The sequence below is a fragment of the Lepus europaeus genome, chromosome 18 (genome assembly GCF_033115175.1).
Source record: "Lepus europaeus isolate LE1 chromosome 18, mLepTim1.pri, whole genome shotgun sequence".
In the NCBI taxonomy this organism is placed as follows: Eukaryota; Metazoa; Chordata; class Mammalia; order Lagomorpha; family Leporidae; genus Lepus; species Lepus europaeus.
Window position 1 is genome coordinate 67,710,091 of NC_084844.1, and position 17,862 is coordinate 67,727,952.

A 17,862-nucleotide genomic window follows, 5' to 3' on the forward strand; every position below is an offset into this window, starting at 1 on the left:
CTGGCTGGAATCCAGTCTCTGCTCCCCCCGGGAAAGCAGCAGCAGATGGCCCCAGTGTCAGGCTCCTGCCACCTTTGTAGGAGATCCAGATGCAGTCCAGCTCCTGGCTTTGGTTTGGCTCAGCTGTTGACTGTTGAGGCCATCTGTGGAGGGAGCCAACTGATGGAAGATCTCTCTGTGTCTCTCTCCTTGCTTTCTCTCTGTCTTTAAAAAAAAAAAAAATGGGATTGGTGCCTTTCCCAGAGAGACCAGCAGGCTCGCTGTCCCAGAGAGCACGCCCCCAGGACCGGCTGTGTGAGGCTGTGTCGTCTAAGCCCTCCCGGTCCCCCGTCCACACTGGTCCTGGGCTCTGAGACGTCCAGTGCCCAGGCTGTGAGAAACAAATTGCCACACCGTGAATTTCATATGTTGGATCTACCCCAGCCCACCCTCCAGCCCCCAGCCACTGGCCGGCCACTGGCCTGTAGGACGACCCACTCTCCGTGTCTGGTGTCGTGTTTAAACCCAGGCACAGTTTGTTCCTGTCAAGAATGTCACATAGGAGACGCTGTCCACACCGCGCGGCCTCAAGGGGGTATCTGACGGCGGGCAGTGCCAAGCTGCAGCCCTTGTCTAAGGTGATCCGGGGGGGGCCCACAAAATGACAGGCACCAGCCTTCCACCTCAGCACCTCTGCCTTCACTGTCAAGGTCGGCTTTAACACTCAAGGTTTCCCTTTCTCTTCCAGTCCGGGCCCGGGCCAGCGGGAGGCCTGGCCCTGCCCGGCTCCGTCTGGCCCCGCCCAACCCCGTCTGGCCCCGCCCCGCTCCATCCGGCCCCTCCCTCCCCGGCCGGCCACTCCCCTCTCAGTCTGGCCCCGCCCGCTCCATCCAGCGCCCGCCCTCTCCGGCCGGCCCCGCCCTGCTCTATCTGGCCCCGCCCCACCTGGCCCCGCCCCGCCCCTGGAGCTCCGCCTCGGGGCCGGCGCAGCGGGCGGAACCGATAGTGTCCGGGCATTTCCGCTCGACGTCGCCCGCCCGGACGCTGAACAGTGGCGCACCGGGCGCCCACGAGGACGCGGTTCTCCGCGGACTTCCGGTCGCGTGCCGCTCCGCCGCCGCCGTGCGACCGGAACTCGCCCGTGCCATCTCCGTCGCTGCCGGTGTGTCCATCTCTGCCGCAGCCATGGGGATCCTGGAGAAGCTCTCGGAGATCGAGAAGGAGATCGCTCGGACGCAGAAGAACAAGGGTGAGGGCCCGACGCGGCGGGGCCTTGCGTGCTGTGCCCGCCTCAGTTTTCCTGTCTGCAAAATGGGATAGCAGCTCCAGCGGTAGACCAGGGCGAAGCGCCAGGGGCGTGCCAAGGCTGGAGGCAGGGCCAGGGCCCCACGCCCCGCTCTGTCAGCAAAGGTTCCCAAAGGAAAATGACCCGTGCTGGACCAGGTGCCCGAGTCTGGGTTTCGGATTGTCAGGGCTGGAGAGAAAGATGGTGGCGCCAGGAGGAGGGCGGAGAGGCCTGGCGTGTTCCTGGGACGGCGAGGAGACCAGTGTGGATCGTGGGGGAGGACTGGCCCGGCTGACTCCCCGGGCGGTGCTGTGGGCTCGCGGGAGGCAGGGAGCCCTCGGGGGCCGGGCTCGGGGGCCTCTCCCCGCTCGGCCCCATTGAGGTCTGGCGGCTGGGGAGCTGGGCCTGGTACTTGTGGTCACAGCAGGTGCACCCCTGCCCTGCTGGAGCTGATCGAGTAAGCCCAATAAACAACATCATGCCGGGCAGCAGTGGGTGAGGACAGAGCCGGGGCGGGGGCGGGGGCCGGGTCGAGGAGACCACCTCGGGGAAGGGGGTATTTGGGATGAGACCCGAATGAGCAGGAGGACCCAGCCAGGCAGAGAGCTGGGGCAAGACCTCGGGCAGCAGGTGCACCTATCAAGGATCCAAAGTCTGGGGCTTTGGGGCAGTGGTGGGAGAGGAGGTGCGGGCAGCACAGAGCCGTACATACAGGTCACGGGAAAGGCCTCCGGGCCCGGCTCCTGTCCTAAGGGTAGGAGGAGCCTGTGGACCGGGTCCCCGGGGGGTGGGGGGAGACGGATGCTGGCTGGCGATGTGGAGGATCAGCAGGGAGCCCCGGGGTGGGGGAGGGGGCTACTGCGTTGGCAGTAGCAGCTGAGAGGGTCTCAGTGAGGTCCCTGCAGCGCTGCTCGGCATGTTCTGAGCCAGGATGGGACCATTTCTCATGGCCATCGGCTGGGGATGCCGCTGGCAGCCCCACCCCCTGTGCCGTCAGAGGCAGGGAAGAGGGGGCAGGCCGGTCCACCACGGCGGGATAGGAGCCGAGAGCCCAGTACACGCCGGGGAGGGCGGGGCTCCTGCAGACCCTGTTCTTGGGCACTTGCGGTGTGCTGAGCCATGTTCTATGCTGCTTTCACACTACAGAAACCTGAGGCCGCAGGTCACTCATATATATATGAGTGATATATATATTTAAATATTTATTTATTTGAAAGGCAGAGTTAGAGAGAGAGACAGAGACAGAGAGAGGTCTTCCATCTGCTGGTTCACTCCCCAAATGGCTGCAATGGCCGGAGCTGCACCGATCCGAAGCCAGGAGCCAGGAGCTTCCTCCAGGTCTCCCACACAGGTGCAGGGGCCCAAGGACTTGGGCCATCTTCTGCTGCTTTCCCAGGCCACGGCAGAAAGCTGAATCGGAAGTAGAGCAGCTGGGATTAGAACCAGCACCATATGGGATGCCGCACTGCAGGGGACGGCTTTACCGGCTGTGCCACAGTGCCAGCCCCCTGGAGTTCACTCTTTAACATCCCCTGCTTGCGGCTGAAGGAACTGAGGCACAGGAGTGAGTTGCCCATAGGAAGCCAGCAGTGAGGCAGGGTGCTCACAGCCTCTGCGGGGCACCACCCGTGCACCCCCAGGGAGGGCCCGAGAGGCTTCTTCCGGGAGGCGGCGTCTGAGCTGTGCCTCACACGGTGAGAAGGGGCCGGCTCTGCGAAGATGCGCTCGAAATGCCCAGAGCCCCAAGCTCAAGGTCCCGAGGCAGTCATGTGGTCAGCAGGTTCTGCAAAGCAAAGAAAGCCACTGTCTGGAACACAGCGGCCAAGGGGGAGTGGCAGGCGGGGGGTGACAGGTGGGGGGTGACAGGCAGGGGGTGACAGGTGGGGGGCGACAGGTGGGGGGGTGACAGGCAGGGGGGTGACAGGTGGGGGTGACAGGTGGGAGAGGTGACAGGTGGGGGGTGACAGGCGGGGGGTGACAGGCGGGGGGTGACAGGTGGGAGGTGACAGGCGGGGGGTGACAGGCAGGGGAGGTGACAGGTGGGGGGTGACAGGCGGGGGGTGACAGGTGGGGGAGGTGACAGGTGGGGGGCGACAGGCGGGGGAGATGACAGGCAGGGGAGGTGACAGGTGGGGGGTGACAGGCGGGGGGTGACAGGCAGGGGAGTGACAGGCGGGGGGTGACAGGCAGGGGGTGGCAGGCGGGGGGTGACAGGCGGGTGAGTGACAGGCAGGGGGTGGCAGGCGGGGGGTGACAGGCGGGTGAGTGACAGGCAGGGGAGTGACAACCGGGGGAGTGACAGGCGGGGGAGTGGCAGGCAGGGGGTGACAGGCGGGGGGTGACAGGTGTGGGGAGTGACAGGTGGGGGGCGACAGGTAGGGGGTGACAGGCGGGGGGTGGCAGGCAGGGGTGTGGCAGGCGGGGGGTGACAGGTGGGGGGCAACAGGCAGGGGAGGTGACAAGCAGAGGAGATGACAGGCGGGGGGCGACAGGCAGGGGAGATGACAAGCAGAGGAGATGACAGGCAGGGGGTGACAGGCAGGGGAGATGACAGGCAGGGGGGTGGCAGGCGGGGGGCGACAGGCAGGGGAGATGACAGGCAGGGGGTGACAGGCAGGGGAGATGACAGGTGGGGGGTGACAGGCAGGGGGGTGGCAGGTTGGGGGTGACAGGCAGGGGAGGTGACAGGGGGTGACAGGGGGTGACAGGCGGGGGGTGACAGGCAGGGGGTGACAGACGGGGTGACAGGCAGGGGGTGACAGGCGGGTGAGTGACAGGCAGGGGAACGATAGGTGGGGGAGTGACAACCAGGGGAGTGACATGCAGGGGGTGACAGGTGGAGGGTGACAGGCGGGGGAGTGGCAGGCAGGGGGTGACAGGCGGGGGGTGCAGGCAGGGGGGTGACAGGCAGGGGGGTGACAGGAGGAGGGTGACAGGCAGGGGGGTGACAGGCAGGGGGTGACAGGAAGGGGAGTGACAAGTGGGGGTGACATGCAGGGGGTGACAGGTGTGGGGAGTGACAGGTGGAGGGTGACAGGCGGGGGGTGATGGGAGGAGTGATAGGTGGGGGGTGACGGGGAGTGACAGGCAGGGGGTGACGGGAGGAGTGACAGGTGGGGGTGATGGAGGGAGTGACAGGCAGGGGGTGATGGGAGGAGTGACAGATAGGGGGTGACAGGTGGCATTGAGACAGCCAGCGGCCCAGTCCCGTGGGTCCTTGCTCCTCAGCCTCAACCCCAGTCCCCTACTGCAGCTAAGATCCGGAATTCCCTTGGGCACCATGTGCACTACGGCTTACGTGGCATGGAATGTGAAAAGCCCGTAACGCCCTCAGGGGCACCACACAGGAGGGGAAAGGGAGAAGGAGTTGGGAATGAGAGGCGCTCGCTGCAGTCCCTCCGTGCCAGGGTTACAGGGAGGCAGCAGTGCCTCCTGCTCTGGATGGAGTCCGGGGACGGGGGCGGCTTTGCAGTGCGCACCTGTCAGGCGTGTGGTGCCGGCCTCCCGGCGTGGTGGAGTTTCAGACGTTCCCCGCTCCAGGAACTCAGCAGGCGCATGGCTGGGAAGTTCAGGGCACAGGAACGCCCTGAGAAAGGCCCTGTGGGGGCGGACAGAGCGGGGATCCAGGCCCTGGTTCCCCTCCCCCAGGGTTCCCACCCCTGGGCATGTCTTTGGGACTGTGACACAGCCCGTGGTACTGACTGCACAGGACTGAACTCAGGCCGCCTAGGATAGGCGCCAGGGAGGACTTGAGCCTCCGAGGGGCAGAGAACAGTCCTGCAAGTCCCAGAGGGCCCCCAGGGAGTGGCGCTGCCCCGCTGAGAACCGTGGCTGGCACTGGGGTCTGCAGGGGTGGTGGGAGCGAAGGGCCAGCTGCTCCTCTCCGGGTCTGCTCGGCGCGGGAGGAGGTGGCCCCCAGGCTTGGGGCCCCTGGCCACCCACTGTCTGCCTCACCTCCTCTAGCCACCGAGTACCACCTGGGCCTGCTGAAGGCGAAGCTCGCCAAGTACCGGGCTCAGCTCCTGGAGCCTTCCAAGTCGGCCTCATCCAAAGGAGAGGGCTTCGACGTCATGAAGTCGGGTGACGCCCGGGTGGCCCTCATTGGATTCCCCTCTGTGGGTAAGGTCAGCGATGGGCACTGTGGCCTGGGGGAGGGGGGCAGGCGGGCGGCTCCCAAACACACGGCGTCTCCGCCCCTGCCACTGCCAGTCTGCTGTGCTCCGAAGGCCCCGCCCCCGGGCCGAGGCCCCGCCCCTAGCATCTTCCTTTCCCGGTAGCCGTGGACTGCGCAGGTCCTGATGGCTGGCGAGGAGGTCGGGTTCTGGCCCCGGCTGCGCAGAGCCCCCTGCTCCGGGGAGCAAGGACAGCGAACAGAGCCGGCTGAGGGCAGGGTCCTGGGCGGGTGGTGCTGACAAGGGCCTGTCTGGGCTTGTGGAGCCCTGGCCAAGGACGCTGTGGGCAGCGGGAACAGCGGGGGCACCTGGCTAGGAGCCAGCTGGGAACGGCAGGGGCTGGGGGCCCCGGCTTGGGAAGGACTTTGCTGGGGGTGAGCGTTAAGCAGGAGCGCTCTCGTTTTGGTTTCCTTTGAAAGCTTTTTCAGTGCGACATCCATGGGGTTTGTTTATTTTTAATCAGCGGCAGCATTGTACACATAGCCGTGTTCATTTCTTCCATTCTTTTAAAAATATTTTTAAAGATTTCTTTATATATTCAAAAGTCAGAGATAGAGAGAGAGAGGATGTTCCAGCCTCAGCTTCACTCCCCAGATGGCCACAATGGCCAGGGCTGAGCCAGGAGCCAGGAGCCTCGGCTGGCCTTCCATATGGGAGGCAGGGGCCATCGCTCGATGCCTTTCCCGACCATTAGCAGGAAGCTGGAGCAGCCTCCCTGATGCTGGCCCAGTTCCCGGCACTGGGAGACACTTGGGGCTCGTCCTGTCTATTGCTTCCCAGAGGGCCCTGGTTCTCATCACTGGAGATGCTCATCACTATTAGACACGGCTGACGGGCCTCTGAGTGGATCGCCCTGGCCGCCGTGCAGCGGATGGGCAGATGGGCGCTGGGCAGGGCTGGCGGAGGGCAGACAGAGGCACTGATCTGTTCCAGGCCAAGCAGGCAGGGCTGGAGCTGCAGCAGGAGCCAGCGGGGCAGCTTCTGAGCCCACGCTCCTGGGCTGGCAGAGGGCAGGTGGGCAGGGGCTGCCGTCTCCTGTCGCCTGCTGCGGGCTGTGCAGCTCTGTGCTGCTTCCTCCGTCCGTGAGACTAGGGGGGGTGTCAGAGGGAGGGGCAGAGCAGGGTAGGGGTATGTGTCAGAGAGAAAGGTAGGGTGGGGGTGTGTAAGAGAGAGAGGTAGCATGGGGGTGTGTATCAGAGAGAGAGGCAGGGTGGGGGTGTGTATCAGAGAGAGAGGCGGGGTGGGGGTGTGTATCAGAGAGAGAGGCGGGGTGGGGGTGTGTATCAGAGAGAGAGGCGGGGTGGGGGTGTGTATCAGAGAGAGAGGCGGGGTGGGGGTGTGTATCAGAGAGAGAGGCGGGGTGGGGGTGTGTATGAGAGAGAGGCAGGGTGGGGGTTGTGTATGAGAGAGAGAGAGGCAGGGTGGGGGTGTGTGTCATAGAGAGGCGGGGTGGGGGTGTGCAAAGAGAGAGAGGCGGGGTGGGGGTGTGTGTCAGAGAGAGAGGCGGGGTGGGGGTGTGCAAAGAGAGAGAGGCGGGGTGGGGGTGTGTGTCAGAGAGAGAGAGAGGCAGGGTGGGGTGTGTATCAGAGAGAGAGAGGGTGGAGGTGTGTATCAGAGAGAGAGGCAGGGTGGGGGTGTGTGTCATAGAGAGGCGGGGTGGGGGTGTGTGTCAGAGAGAGAGAGGGTGGAGGTGTGTATCAGAGAGAGAGGCGGGGTGGGGGTGTGTGTCATAGAGAGGCGGGGTGGAGGTGTGCAAAGAGAGAGAGGCGGGGTGGGGGTGTGTGTCAGAGAGAGGCGGGGTGGGGGTGTGTCTCAGAGAGAGAGGCGGGGTGGGGGTGTGTATCAGAGAGAGAGAGAGGCAGGGTGGGGGTGTGCAGAGAGAGAGAGGCGGGTGGGGGATTTTAACTAGCTACTGGAGCTACCGAGCGCCTGGGGTTTGGGCACCGTGGCTGGGATCTAGGGTGTCCCCGGGTGGCCTCGGAGAGCCTACTGTGTCTCGCAGTTGGTGCCCTTGTCTGTCCATGCCTTTCTGCTTGCCGGGTTTCTGTTTCCCGGAGGTCCCCGTGGCTGAGTTTCTGGCTTGGAGGCTTTCCTTCCCACGCCTTGTGTGGGTGTGGCCGTGAGTGGGCAGGGGCGGACTGCAGTAGCCCAGAACCCCAGGGTCCTGCAGGTTAGGTGGGGCAGGGCTCACAGGGTGGGCCTCTCCCTTCCAGGCTCTGCCCCCTGCTGGTGTAGCCATCAGTGACAGGTGACCTTCCAAGCTGGGTGTCCCAGGCTCTCTCCTTGGTGCGGTCCTGCGATGGAGGGAATGGGTTGAGGCCGGCTGTGCACGCAACCACTGTGCAGCTCACACAGGGACCTTTCTTGCCCCGGGTCCCCAAGCAGCAGTGACATCCGAAGCCAGGTCTCCCCCACTCCCAGAGTACAGTGGCACTCAGCCTCCACCCCACCCCTACCTCCCTCCCATAGCCGTCTGTCTCCCAGTGAGAGGGTGGCACCTCCTCACCTGTCCCCTTGCCCTCTCAAGGGAGCAGCTCGTTCTGTGTGTGGGTTCCACGGGTACAGAGGGGCCAGCAGGGGCTGCAGGACCCCCGGTCATATGGGGAAGCCCCTAGAAACCAGGCCCCTATCTACTTGAGACAGGCAGGCCTGAGGCCCTGTTCTCACTGCCCGACCTGGGTGGCCCCGGGGCCCGAGAGAACTCAGGCAGTGCTTCCTCTCCCCCCAGTCCACCTTCCTGAGTCTGATGACCTCCACAGCCAGTGAGGCCGCCTCCTACGAGTTCACCACCCTGACCTGTATCCCCGGGGTCATCGAAGTAAGCGGGTGCGCCGGCCCGGGTGGGGAGGGGTGGGGCGGGGCGTGTGCTGGGGTGGGTGAAGCTGTGGCTGCGTGGCCCTGAGGGTCCCAGAGGCGTGTGGCCGGGCCTGGACTCCTGACTGATTCCGGGTCAGGTCCGCCCGTGCAGCTCTGGGGACTGGCAGCTCTCCAGCACCCAGGCTGGGGCCTTCCCTGGGCCACAAGGGACCCTGAGCCGTGGGGCGTCCGTGTCCGGGCTCCAGGCAGCTCTTCCCGGCGGCGACCATCTCCCCCCACCCCTCTCCTGCCTCACAGTACAAAGGCGCCAACATCCAGCTCCTGGACCTGCCTGGCATCATTGAAGGCGCAGCGCAAGGTGGGTGTTGGGGCCAGGCGGGCGGCGGTCACTGACTGTTGGAACGGGTGTGGCTGGGAGAGATCTGGAAAGGGCAGGCTCAGGCTCAGATGCTGGCACCACGCTGGCTTTGTGGTTGTGGGCAAGTGATCGGGTGTTTCTGTCTGTAAAATGGGCGCGCTGGTGCTGGCCGTGCGGAGGGCTGAGTGAGGTGGTGTGGGAGAGACGTTTGGCCTTGCTCGGCTGACAGTGGGGATGCCAGAGGCACCAGGGAAGTCACAGCCCGGGGGGGCTGCGGCAGAGAGCCTGGTGGGTGGTGGCTGTGTGGAGGGCAGGTGTCCCGGCACCCTGGGCTGGGGTGGGGAGCTCGCGGGTCCTGCCTACGCCCCTCCCACCTGCGCAGGGAAAGGCCGCGGCCGGCAGGTGATCGCGGTGGCGCGCACGGCTGATGTCGTCATCATGATGCTGGACAAAGGAGAGGTGCAGAGGTCCGCGGGGTGGGGCTGGGGGGCAGACTTGCCGGGCTGGGGAAAGCCTCGGTGTCCTCGAGCTCGCGTCGGGCCGCCTGGGGGGAGCTTGGCCCGGTCCCCCGCGTCCTTTCCTCGCCTGGGGCAGCTTGGGCCAGGGTAGGGGGCTAAGAAGTGTGGCCTGGCTCCAGGCCCCGGCGCCCCAGCCCCTGCCCAGAGCTGGCCAGGAGCCCTGCCCCGAATGGGAGACACGTGCTGGGGGCCGAGGGCTCTGCCTTCATGGGCCAGGAGGCACCGTCACCCAGCCCCTCCTGGGGGTCTGTGGAGGGGGCAAGCTGTGAGCGGCAGCCCCTGGACGGCAGCTGAGGGCTCGCGGGGCTCTGCCTAGGAGCCTGCTGGAGAAGGAGCTGGAGTCCGTGGGCATCCGCCTCAACAAGCACAAGCCCAACATCTACTTCAAGGTGAGGCCCAACGTGTGCTGGAGGGGGGGGAGCGGGGGGGGGCCCCCCCGGGGCGGCTGCCCCGCCTCTTCAGCAGCTGCTCCGCCCCGCCCTCTCTTCCTCCAGCCCAAGAAGGGAGGCGGCATCTCCTTTAACTCCACGGTCACGCTGACCCAGTGCTCGGAAAAGCTGGTGCAGCTCATCCTACACGAGTACAGTATCCTCCCCGTGGGGCGGGCGGGGCGGGGCCGCGTCCACCCAGCACTGGGTCTCCCCCAGCAGCCCCCCCCCCCAAGAAAGAGGCCCACCGCGGAGAAAGATGAGGCGGTGCTGAGGCCCCCTGGTCTGCAGAGGCCTCAGGTAACAGCAGGATGGGGGCTCGGTGGGCTCTGGGGCTCCACAGGGCAGGCTGTCTGACAGTGTGGGAGCCCCTGGCACCCTGTGGTGCGTGGCCCCAAGGAGGTCCCGTGTGGGAGAAGCTGCCCTGGGCCGGCTCTCAGATGACGCCCAGAGTAGCCAGGGGAAGTGGCACACTTCCCCTACCTAACAGCGAAGACATGCTCATTGTTCGCTGAGGGACAGTTGTATGTCTCGTAGCGTCTGTGGGGAAAAGAAAGGAGAGGGCCCCAAACTTTTTTTTGAAAGCAGAGAGACAGGGGCCAGTGCTGTGGCATAGCGGGTAAAGCCACCGCCTGCAATGCCGGTATCCCACATGGTTCTAGTCCCAGCTGCTCCACTTCCAATCCAGTTCTCTGCTCTGGCCTAGGAAAGCAGTAGAAGATGGCCCAAGTGCTTGGGCCCCTGCACCTGTGTGGGAGACCTGGAGGAAGCTCCTGGCTCCTGGCTTTGGTTCAGCATAGCTCCGGTCATTGCCAGGGCTGGGCCAGGCCGAAACCAGGAGCCGGGAGCTCATTGTGGGTCTCCTGTGTGGGTGGCAGGGACTCTAGTACTTGAGCCATCACCTGCTGTCTCCCCGAGTGTGCCGTAGCAGGAAGCTGGAATTGGCACTCGAGCCAGAAATGGAACACTGATAAGGGGTGCTTATAAGGGGTGTTTTGGCTGCCATGCCGACCCTCCCACTGCTTGCTGCGAACTTCAAAGTTGTGTAAAATCTCACAGGCAGATACCCACCAGGGTCCCTTGCAGCCCGCGTGTCGTGCGTGGCTTTTTGGGGGCCTCCACTGCGGGGGCCTGGGGGCTGCTGGCACACGAGTCCCTTAACCCGAGCCCCTCAGAGATCTTCAATGCAGAAGTGCTGTTCCGCGAAGACTGCTCTCCAGACGAGTTCATCGACGTGATCGTGGGCAACCGGGTGTACATGCCCTGCTTGTATGTAAGTGGCAGGTGTGGGGCTGTCGGGCCTCTCCCCGACCTCCTGGCTGCCTGCTTTCCCCAGCTCCCACCTCCGCCTTTCCCATCTCAGGTTTATAACAAGATCGACCAGATCTCCATGGAAGAAGTGGACCGCCTGGCCCGAAAACCTAACAGTGTGGTCATCAGGTGAGGCCACTGGCGCCGCGTCTCGGGGCAGAGCGCCTTCCCTGAGCTCCAGCTGGGCTGGAGGAGGCGGCCCCTCCCATGGCTGCTAGTGACGCCGGTCTGCCCCGGCCCTGACTCGGCGCGGGCAGGGTGGCCACCTCTGCCGGGCTCTGCCTAGCCATCAGGGGAGTCCTCGCTGGCACTTGGGACTTCTTAGCACGGTAGTGAACGGCCCATCCCAGGAAGCCCCGGTGCAAGTCTCCCTCCTGGGGCTCTGGATGGTTGGTTTCTGTCCGACCATAGCGTGGAGGCAAAGAGAAGTGACGCTGAGGCTGGACAGGCCCCTGCTTCCTGCCCTTCCCTGCACGGTGGGCCCTGGGGTGCCCCTGACCCCACTTTGGCAGATCCCTGGCTCAGACCGCGAGGCCTGCCTCACAGGGAGGCCGGGTGGGGGTGCATGACACAGGGTGGCCTCAGCACCTCCCTTGCAGAGTCACAGGCCCGCAGGAGGCTATGTGGGGCCGCATCCATCCTCAGGGGTGATGAGCGTGTGCACCCCACATGCTGCCTGCGTGCCTGCCCACGACCACGGAGTCTAGGCAGAGGTCAGGATGCCCCTCAGGTGTCTCTCCCATAGACAGCTGAGCCCGGGGCCGCCCTGGGTCTGACTGCCTCCAGAGCTGTGGGGTTCTCCCCTCTCTGCTGAAATCCTCGCTGGGCCCCACAGAGACCCTAGCCCACAGCCCCCCCCCCCCCCCCCCCAGTCTCCCAAGGCCAGCCTGCGGCAGTCACAGGTGCCACGAGCCCCCGGGAGCGACTTGGAGCTCTGCCAGCTGAGACCACGATTGGTGATGGGAGGCATCGTGCAGCCGGCAGAGTCGCAGGCTTGATGGCCGCAGGCCCCGCCGCCGTGCCCAGCCGATGGAGGTTGGGGGAGGCAGAGGCCGCAGCCTCTGAGCCCCGTGGGGCCTCTGCCTGACGCCGCCCCCTTCCCCGCAGCTGCGGCATGAAGCTGAACCTGGACTACCTGCTGGAGATGCTCTGGGAGTACCTGGCCCTGACCTGCATCTACACCAAGAAGAGAGGCCGTGAGTGGGGAGGGGCGCCCCGGCCACGAGACCCCCCGCCAGTCCTGGCCCGGCCTGTCCCAGAGCCGGCCTCTGCTCCTCACCCAGACCATGGCCCGTGGAAGCCTGGGCTTTGGTTCCCTTTGCTTTTCCCTGTTGAGGCCATCATCCAAGGGGTCTAGCCCGAGGTCGTGCTCGCCAGCAGGGGGCAGGGTTCGGTCGCTGCTTGGAAGACCGGCTAGGGGTAAGAAGGGCGGCCACAGCCCGTGCGGTTGACGCAGCCCTCCGTCTCCCCGCAGAGAGGCCAGACTTCACGGATGCCATCATCCTGCGGAAGGGGGCCTCCGTGGAGCACGTGGTGAGTCGGCAAGACCTGGTGGACCGGGGTCGGAGTTGGAGTGCCACAGGCTTCTCGGGCGGGGGTTGGGCCCAGCCTGGCCCAGGGTAGAGCTGCACGCACACCACCTCTGCGGGTTGGCTGTGGAGCCTCCATCCGTTTCCTGTAAGATGGGCTGGCGACGCCCCCCGCCCCGGCGGCTGGGAGAGTGGCACTGAACAAGGGCTTTGCCTGGCGTTGGACGATGTCAGCAGGCAGCCGTCGGCATGTCTGCTCCTCGGGCCGCAGGTGTTGAGCCAGCTGTTGTGCTCCAGGTTTCTCCAGGGGACCGGGTCTGTGAGTGTGGCAGAGGCCCCTCCCTCCCAAAATCCCTGGTGGCACTGCTGGCTGTGGCTCAGGTTCCCATCTCCCATGGCCCCCACTCAGGCCCCAGCCTGGCGTGTCCCCACCAGGAATGGCTGTGACTGCCTCCCGCACTCAGCACAAGCACTGAGCAGCGGGCTGTGGTTCCCAGCAGAACGGTGTCGACTGGGGTCAGCAGGTGCCAGGTCCACAGGGGGTCAGGATGGACAGGGGGGTCCACACAGAGGTCAGGATGGATAGGGGGGTCCACACGGGGGTCAGGATGGATGGGGAGTCCACACGGGGGTCAGGATGGACGGGGGGGTCCACACGGGGTCAGGATGGACAGGGGGGTCCACATGGGGGTCAGGATGGATGGGGAGTCCACACAGGGGTCAGGATGGACAGGGGGTCCACACGGGGGTCAGGATGGATAGGGGGGTCCACACAGAGGTCAGGATGGATAGGGGGGTCCACACGGGGGTCAGGATGGATGGGGGGTCCACACGGGGGTCAGGATGGACGGGGGGTCCACACGGGGTCAGGATGGACAGGGGGGTCCACACGGGGGTCAGGATGGATGGGGAGTCCACACAGGGGTCAGGATGGACGGGGGGTCCACACGGGGGTCAGGATGGATAGGGGGGTCCACACAGAGGTCAGGATGGATGGGGAGTCCACACGGGGGTCAGGATGGACGGGGGGTCCACACGGGGTCAGGATGGATGGGGGGGTCCACACAGGGGTCAGGATGGATGGGGGGTCCACATGGGGGTCAGGATGGATGAGGGGGTCCACACGGGGGTTAGGATGGGGGGTTCCACACGGGGTCAGGATGGATGGGGGGGTCCACACGGGGATCAGGATGGATGGGGGGTCCACATGGGGGTCAGGATGGATGGGGGGTCCACATGGGGGTCAGGATGGATGGGGGGTCCACACGGGGTCAGGATGGATGGGGGGTCCACACGGGGGTCAGGATGGATGGGGGGTCCACACAGGGGTCAGGATGGACAGGGGGTTCCACACGGGGTCAGGATGGATGGCGGGTCCACATGGGGGTCAGGATGGGGGGTTCCACACGGGGTCAGGATGGACGGGGGGGTCCACACAGGGGTCAGGATGGATGGGGGGTCCACATGGGGGTCAGGATGGATGAGGGGGTCCACACAGAGGTCAGGGTGGGGGGTTCCACACGGGGTCAGGATGGATGGGGGGGTCCACACGGGGATCAGGATGGATGGGGGGTCCACATGGGGGTCAGGATGGATGGGGGGGTCCACATGGGGGTCAGGATGGATGGGGGGTCCACACGGGGTCAGGATGGATGAGGGGTGCACACGGGGGTCAGGATGGACGAGGGGGGTCATGTGGGGGCCAGGATGGACGGGGGGGTCCACACGGGGGTCAGGATGGATGGGGGTCCACACGGGGGTCAAGATGGACAGGGTTCCACACGGGGGTCAGGATGGATGGGGGGGGGGTCCACGCAGGGTCAGGATGGATGGGGGGGTCCACACGGGGGTCAGGATGGATGGGGGGGTCCACGTGGGGTCAGGATGGATGGGGGGTCCACGTGGGGTCAGGATGGATGAGGGGGTCCACACAGGGGTCAAGATGGATGAAGGGGTCCACACGGGGGTCAGGATGGACGAGGGGTCCACACGGGGGTCAGGATGGATGGGGGGATCCACACGGGGTCAGGATGGATGGGGGGGAGGTCCTGGTGGTAGTCAAGATGGACGGGGGGATCCACGTGGGGGTCACAATGAACAGAGGCCGCCCAGCCCCTGCCACCTGCACAGGAGCGCGCAGGAGCAGTGAGTGTTGCGGTCCAGGCCCCACAGCCGTCTTGGGGTCCGGGATTTTTGTTTGCCACCTTCCCTGCGTTTCCCGGGCTCTGTCTTGGGAGGCAGGGCTGCTGTGCGACCCAGCAGTCGCTCGGGAGGGCACTGGCAGCCGGGCCTGCAGTCTGGCCCCATGCATTTGTCCATCAGCAAAGCCTGCCTTGAGGCCTCTGGGTGCCTGACTCTGAGAAAAACGAGGTTCAGAATTCGCAGGCCAGGCAGCAGGCAAGGGGACCCCAGATGACCCTCCCAAGTCCCCGTGGTCCCTCACACGGAGCTCCAGGTCAGAGGCTTTGAGCTGGCCTCCCTGGGCCGCCTATGGCTGCCAGAGCAGTCCTCACCCGCCCTTTCAGGCTCTCAGCTGCTTGTCCAGGAGGGTGGGGGTCTTGGCCACACTGTGGGAAGAAGAGGGGGCAACACTGGGAGGAGCAGGGTGCCCCAGGCAGTGGAATAGCAGGTGCAAAGGCCGGGGGCCGGGGGGCGGGACACAGGGGCACAGGCAACAGGTGCTGGACCGCACGGTGAGGAGGGGCTTTGGGGCCTTGCCCAGGAGACCTGGGCTTTGTCGCAGAGAGGCCTGCCCTGCCCACAGGCTCCCTTTCAGACTGGGTGCTGACAACAGAGACCCAAGGCAGACGGACCAGCCAGTCCTAGGCCTGGGTCTCCTCGTCTGGGGTAACTTACCCCAGGGCTGTCAGTGGTGAGCGCCCAGCCTGTGAGAGGCTCCAGGCAGTAGGCTCCAGACAGGAGCATGTGTGAGGGTCTGCAGGAGTGGGCCTGGGGCTCCAGGGGAGTAGTCTCCCCAGCCCCAAAGCCATTTCCCCTTTTTCTGAAAAGCACAGCCTCAGATGACCTTCCATCCCCACCCAACCCTCTTTGCTAGAGATGTGAGTGCAGGGATTCCCTTCTCCCACTGGGGGGAGCCCTAGAGTGAGTTCCACGGCTTATGGAGCCTCCTGAGGCAGGCAGGGCACTAGGGCACAGTGGGGCCTGCGTCACGCAGCAGAACTCCTGCCCCGACTGCCTCAGTGCCTCCCCCCCCCCCGACCCCGAACTTGAGTGACCCCGCCCCTGCTTGTTAAACTGCCGGGGGGTGTCCTTTGCTGTGACAGCAAGCCAGACAGAAAGTAAAAGCCAGGCCAGCCGGGCCGTCAGAGCCGTGGACACGGGGGAGAAGGAGCCACAGGTGGTCCCCTCTTGCCCTGCTCCTGTCACCATGGCAGCCAGGGGCCCCTGTTGTCGGGACCTTCACCGTCTGCCCCAGCTGGAGTGTGCAAGGCTGTGGGCCGCTGGGGGCGGGGAGAGAGATGGTGGATGATAACGCGGGAGGCTGTGGCCACAGCTGGGACTGACAGAGCAGGCATGGCTCCACGCTGGCACATTCGGAAGGCGCATGTCCGGGTGTCGTTCAGGCCTGGCGGGCAGAGGCTGCTCACCGGCAGCATTCCTGACCAGGCGGGCATCAGAGCCCCTTGCAGCCGTGACCAGGAGGCGGCGTGCCGTCCCAGCGTGTGGTGGGTGGTCCTGGTCCAGGGTCGGGCTGTCTGAGCACCTGCTCTGGGCTTCCTGCGGCTCGGCCCCTGCTCAGGCCTTGGGTTTGCAGCTGAGCTTGGGCGAGGGGTTGGAGCCTCATCTCCCTGTGTGACTCCCTCCAGTGCTACCGCATCCACCGATCGCTCGCCAGCCAGTTCAAGTACGCCCTCGTGTGGGTAAGTGTGGGCAGGAGGCGGGCGGTGGGCACGCACCCTCTGTAGTCTGCCTGTCCCGAGCGCGGCAGGCATGTCTGTACGTCCTGCTGCCTAGGCCGGGGAGGGGGGGGTTGTTGTGCTAGGGCCCCCACGTCCCCCCGGTTTGCAGACCCACGCCCAGCCCAGAGGCTGACGTGGCCTCTCTGCCCACCCCTGCCAGGGCACGAGCACCAAGTACAGCCCGCAGCGCGTGGGCCTCTCCCACACCGTGGAGCACGAGGACGTCATCCAGATCGTGAAGAAGTAGCCGCACCTGCTGGGCCCACCCTGCTCGGCCCCGTCTCCCTGGGGAGTCAGGCCCGCTGGACGCACAAAAGCCCAGACAGCCACACCCCGGGAAGGGGCCCCTTGGGTCTCCGCTGTTTCCAGAAGCTTCTTCAGTAGGCAGATGGTGAAAGTGTTAGGGCAGAGGGGCGAGGCTGGCGGCCCTGGGCTCCCTGGCAGCGTTTCCCATGAGACTGGTCCTTCTTGGGGGTGTCCTGAGTTGAGCCCTGGGCCTGCGTCTTCAGGCTGCAAGGGAGTGACTTGCCGGCCTACCTCCCAGCCAGGGCCCAGAGCCGACGGCAGGCTCAGTGCAGGGTGGGGAGTTGGGCCCGTCTGGGTCGCTGAAGGTGGTGGGTACTGTTAGGGCACATTGTTCCCGCAGCTTCCACCAGCTTCCCTGGCCCTTGGGAAGAGCCCGCCCCCCTGCCCGGCCTGTCCCTGCACCGCCCAAGTGGGGTCCTCAAGTGCCTCCCCCTGCCCCTCGCAGGGCAGCCCTGCCCAGCCCACACCCCCAGGATCCTGGCCCTGCCCAACCAGGGGGGATCACTTCTGAGTTTGGGTCTCGTATTTTCTCTAGGCGCCCTGACCTCTCAGCTCTCCTTTCTGAAATAAAAGATCGAAAATGATTCCTGTTCAGGGTGAGGAAGATTTTGTCAGCCGGCCCCATCTGGTGGGGTGGGCGCGGGGTGGGGGGCGGCAGTGGGCCTGGCGATTGGGGAGGGGGTTCAGCCTGGGCCCTCCGTGGGCAGGCCCAACCTGCAGGGCAAGGGAATGTGGGGACTTTGCTAGCCTGGCACTGGATGGCTCTCTACCCGAGAGTGCTGGCCAGGGTCTGCGGCGCCAGACAGATGTCAGAGGTGGCCCTCATGACCCTACTGGGGTGGCGGGAGGCTCCCCTGTGAAAGCCATGTGTATTCCTGTTGCCCTGGAAGCAGCGATGGAGGGACTTCCGGGTGCCAGCCAAGCACCCCTGCATGGCAGGGCTCCACCTCGTCATAGAAGCTGCACAGGTGGTGAGTGCAGAGCCCAGATTGAGGCCTGAGTGGCAGGGAGGGCTTCCTGGAGGAGGTGTGCTTTTGGAGAGACTGGATCAAGTTCTGCGAGGTTGCCAGGAGGGACAGGGAGCTCCCCGGGGCCAGGCTGGAGCCTGGAGCAGCCCCCTGCCCGGCTCTCTAGCTGTTCCCGGCTCAGCTGTCAGCCGCTCGCTCCTTTCCAGAGACAAAATGGGAATAATAGACATCATTAAATATGCATGGGGCCCCAGGCAGCCGGCGTGGTGGG

At 65.4% G+C, this 17,862-nt stretch overlaps 1 protein-coding gene across 1 annotated transcript; it reads left to right on the forward strand.

Moving 5' to 3' along the window:
* Positions 1 to 1,118: 1,118 nt before the first annotated feature.
* LOC133777333 (developmentally-regulated GTP-binding protein 2-like) lies at positions 1,119 to 17,207 on the forward strand. The gene is made up of 13 exons (XM_062216862.1): positions 1,119 to 1,228; positions 5,228 to 5,388; positions 8,165 to 8,254; positions 8,551 to 8,611; positions 8,994 to 9,078; positions 9,446 to 9,518; positions 9,624 to 9,714; positions 10,733 to 10,830; positions 10,921 to 10,997; positions 11,976 to 12,064; positions 12,343 to 12,401; positions 16,225 to 16,278; positions 16,478 to 17,207. The coding sequence occupies exons 1-13, from the start codon at positions 1,165 to 1,167 to the stop codon at positions 16,562 to 16,564; spliced, it is 1,089 nt and encodes a 362-aa protein (XP_062072846.1). The 5' UTR covers positions 1,119 to 1,164; the 3' UTR covers positions 16,565 to 17,207.
* Positions 17,208 to 17,862: the final 655 nt, after the last annotated feature.